At 36.2% G+C, this 4,062-nt stretch overlaps 1 protein-coding gene across 1 annotated transcript; it reads right to left on the bottom strand.

Annotated features, from left to right (window-relative positions):
• Positions 1-2,637: 2,637 nt before the first annotated feature.
• LOC143581907 (F-box/FBD/LRR-repeat protein At1g13570-like) lies at positions 2,638-3,568 on the bottom strand. Its single transcript, XM_077064589.1, has 2 exons — positions 3,036-3,568; positions 2,638-2,960 (listed from the first exon to the last, which is right to left on the bottom strand). Exons 1-2 carry the CDS (start codon positions 3,432-3,434, stop codon positions 2,835-2,837), a joined length of 525 nt encoding a protein of 174 aa, XP_076920704.1. The 5' UTR covers positions 3,435-3,568; the 3' UTR covers positions 2,638-2,834.
• Positions 3,569-4,062: the final 494 nt, after the last annotated feature.

Genomic DNA, 4,062 nt, shown 5'->3' with positions numbered 1-4,062 from the left:
TACCAAAGTTTTAGGCTCAAATATACATTGGTTTGGTCACGGTTAACTAACTCATAACCGACTTGCTATAACCTTCAAAACCGATTAACCGAAACCACCATAACGGATCGGTTATGGTTATCTATTAACCGACATATTGGTTATGGTTATGTGTTTGGCCTAAAACCGCCCCAAACCGATCCATGCACACCCCTAGTTCGGATATTATTTAGTTCGATTTTAATTTTTTTTTGACCTAACCGAAAACTGTACTGGTCCAAAGCAGAAATGTGTCTACTCGAACCAAATTCAACCAATTAAACCTAAACCTATATATTGTTTTATTCGGTTTATCTGATTAAACCGGGTATTATTTGGGTTATTTGATTGAATTCAATTTTCCGAATAAACAAGTTTTGTAAAACCAAAAATCGAATTCAGAACGGATACGGTTAGAAACTGAACTGAACTGAAGACCGAGGTTCACGGTTTTCGGTTACGGATACGGTTCTATGTAAGGGATTTCTTGATAGTTTTAAACACACATACTTTAAAAGGGTAATAATTAATTGGATCTCTAACAACTAACGATATAGTGTACTTTCAAACCATTCCTTGTATTTATGCATAGATTAATCTTCAACATGTTATTACATGCAAAACAATTCTTTATTTCTATAAAATGTTTGACAATCGAGCATTTAAACGTTAAGTCTGAACCCAAATAAATTGAACTAGTTAACTTGAAACTTATATGTATAGAGCGGTTTTCGTGTTTTGTGCACTCTCTTCCTGCAATACATTAGGGTGAACGAATTATCCTCGGGGTGGTCGACCACCAAGAACACCACCCCATATCCTACGGGCCCGATGAAAAACACTCCAGCCCGGGGTAATCACACCGGTTTGGAAAGAAAACAAAAAAAAGAAAAGGGCGGGAAGCCAAGCAAATCAAGGCCGAATGGCTTAGGGTGGGCCAGAACACCACCCTTTATAAGAACTACCAAAAAATAAAACCTTAATAGAAGTAAATTTAATTACTCTTTATGTATAAACTACTTATTATGTTATATATAGTTATTGTATACATAACAAAATAAATTATACTTGTATAATGATAATAACTGATGAACCTACTCAAATTTAGTGTATGAAGATCGGATTCAAGCACGTTTACACTCGTTCGGATCAAGCCATCTCAAGGAACAGGCCACTAGTTTGGTGTATGCCTACTGTGTGAAAACAAACAGCCAAAAGAACTCAATAATGTAACCAAAAAAGGTTGCAGAACAAGTAACACAAGAAATCTTAACTGTCATAAAAATCTCAACATTAATTCCGGAGTCGCCTAAATTAAGGTCTTAGTTGTCCTCGTCTTTCTGGGTTCGTTAACAATGATACTATCGGTGTTGCACGTGAGTGCATTTAACAACGATGTCTACTTGTGATGCACACGGGGCCCGCAAGAGATCTTTTAAAATCTTTACCTCTAGATCCATATGAACCTGATAGGATAGACATATCCTCACCTTCTTCAGCTTGGGTGACCTTGCCAAAATAATCTTCACAAACTCCATCTCAGTTTTCTCGTTACCGAAATCTTCGATCTCCAATTCCTTAAGATGCTCCAACCAAACATCTGAATACATTTCTTTCAATATAGCGGTGCAATCATTAACATGACTATGGCCGATTGGCCGCAATCTCTATCAATCTATACGAAGGGTTGTCATTTTTTGAGTCAATGTAATTTGGCATGAGAAACATAATCTATACCTATATCTATATCTATACTATATACAAAGCATGAGTTAGGGACATCTTAAATTTTAAGAAATACCAAACTAATTGCTTTATATACAACACATAATGCATCAAAAATTTAAAAATTAGGTGTAATTAGGTCTTTATTCACAAATATTACATAAATTTCATTCTTTCAAAATATACTTACAACTTTGGTCCCTCAACTTCACTATCTTTTTTGTAAAGTTTAACAATAGTACATATATGCCTCCTAATTCAAAACCAACAACCCCATGATTTTTTAGCGGTCATAACTTTTTCACACGTTAATATTTTTTCAAAAAAATTACATCATAAAATGAGCATTTTATTCTCTTTAATTTGAGTATATTATTGCTATAGTTTTTAGTTTTAAAAATTTAGCATGTTACGCGCTTACCATTTAGAACCGGGTAATAGGTCGAGTTCGGGTCATTTGTAAAAGTACAATAGGGTCGGAATGAGTCGATACAAAAAAATGGTTATCGTTCGGGTTCGAGTAGAAATGGGCCAGATCAGAACGCTGTCGAGTTGGATCGAGTTTGAGGCCAAAATGGGCTGGTAAAAAAATGATTTATTTCAAATTACTGTATATTGGTTAAACATGTTTTATTGTCCCGTCCAGTTACGCGTGTTCAACCTTCAATTACACGCAACTGGCTTTGCACGAGTTACGCGTCCAATTTTAGGCTACGTGTGCACTGTCATCAGGTGGCATATGTACCGACACGGACTATGCGTTCAATGTTGAGTTGCGTGCGCGCCCCGCTGCATTGCGCGGGCACCCTGCTAGTAAATAGGTTAAACAATACTACAATAGGCTTACCACTAGCTTAATTTTCTCCAAATTCGGACAACATTTGATCAAAGCAGCAAGAGGAGTTGAAGCAGATCCGTCGTAACTAAAAGACAAAACTTTGAAACACAAGTATTTGAGGTGGACTGGTGAGGTTGGATGGTCTTCTGGAACAGCGTCTAGATCAAGCCACTTCAACCATAGGCCAAAACAAACAAAAAATAACAACTGAAGTTAAACTATCTTTTTTTCTTTCAATTATATTATTTAATATTTATGGATAGATAAATATTACCGAAAGGATAAGATCCGAAGTTGTCAGATGTTCAATCACAGGTAAACATTCGAATAGCTTAATAAGGGTGCAATATTCATTACCTATATATTCTGCCTCTGTAAACTGCAGCAACTTACAATATTTAGATAAAGGTTAAAAAGCCCATGCTAATGGATATTCAATTAAGTGGGAACTTACAAAAGTGAAGCTCTTAAGTGATGGAGAATTAGATAAAAGATGTAAAAGAGCTTTTGTAGAGATTGTTACATCTTTCAAGCATAAACTTCTAAGGTTAACAAATCCACCGAATGTTGCTGGTTGACGGTTAAGATCAATGTAATTGAGATCTAGGTCTGTTAAACGATGCAAAGAGAAGGCACAAAAGGGTAACTTATACAAATTTCTAACATAGTATGTGCAATCCAAGTCAAGTGTTAATTTCTTGACAATATAGTTTCTTGACAAATGAAGTAATATTTGATCAATTTCAAAACAATGGCAATCTGCATCCGCGACAAGGGTGAACTCGTGTATTGGACCTTGGCGCAGTAATAGAACTTGGTGTATGGCATAGAAAAGTTTCAAATTCCCGTACATGTTTTCCCTTGCTCTTGCCAAGTAAGATACTTGCCCCGTTTCAGTTGGTCTTTCGTAAACGGTATCATAACGAAACACAAGTTTAGGAATTTTGGTCCACTTGTACCTCCATTCACTTGAGAGGATACTTGTCCGTGCTGCCTCTTCAATTGGTAAAAGACATAGGATACTTTCTACTATGGTTTGAGGAAGTGTGTTGATTGTACTCAAAGGCAATCGTTGAGCTTTAGACAAACATTCGAGACAAACATTCGGCTTCCATCTTAGGATGTTTTTGCTAGATCGGTACTAAATAACACTGCATATAAGCTGCCAAACACAACATTAGGAAAATGTACAACACAAAGTCTAATAATTCAAAGAAAAAGGTCGTGCATCGTGTTCGGATGTATGCTATGAAATAGATTATCTGCTGAAACCTATATCAGTTTACGGTGTTACCTTGAGTTATCTTAAGGGTTGTTTGGTAGCCTCTTAACGGCTCTGAATCTGTCAAAGGTAGAGTGTGTTTAGTTACACAACTTAATGGCTCGTGGAGCCTTTTAATAATTAAGTTTCATAGGCGTTGAATGATGATTCAGAGGCTACCTCTATTGATTCAACACTTAATTGCCAAACTAGGTCGGTA

Source organism: Bidens hawaiensis, unplaced genomic scaffold (genome assembly GCF_021521415.1).
Source record: "Bidens hawaiensis isolate Kalapana, Puna unplaced genomic scaffold, B.hawaiensis_p1.1 tig00031239_1, whole genome shotgun sequence".
NCBI classification, from domain to species: Eukaryota; Viridiplantae; Streptophyta; class Magnoliopsida; order Asterales; family Asteraceae; genus Bidens; species Bidens hawaiensis.
Note: the sequence above shows the minus strand (reverse complement) of the source record. Positions and strands in the feature narration are given on the sequence as shown.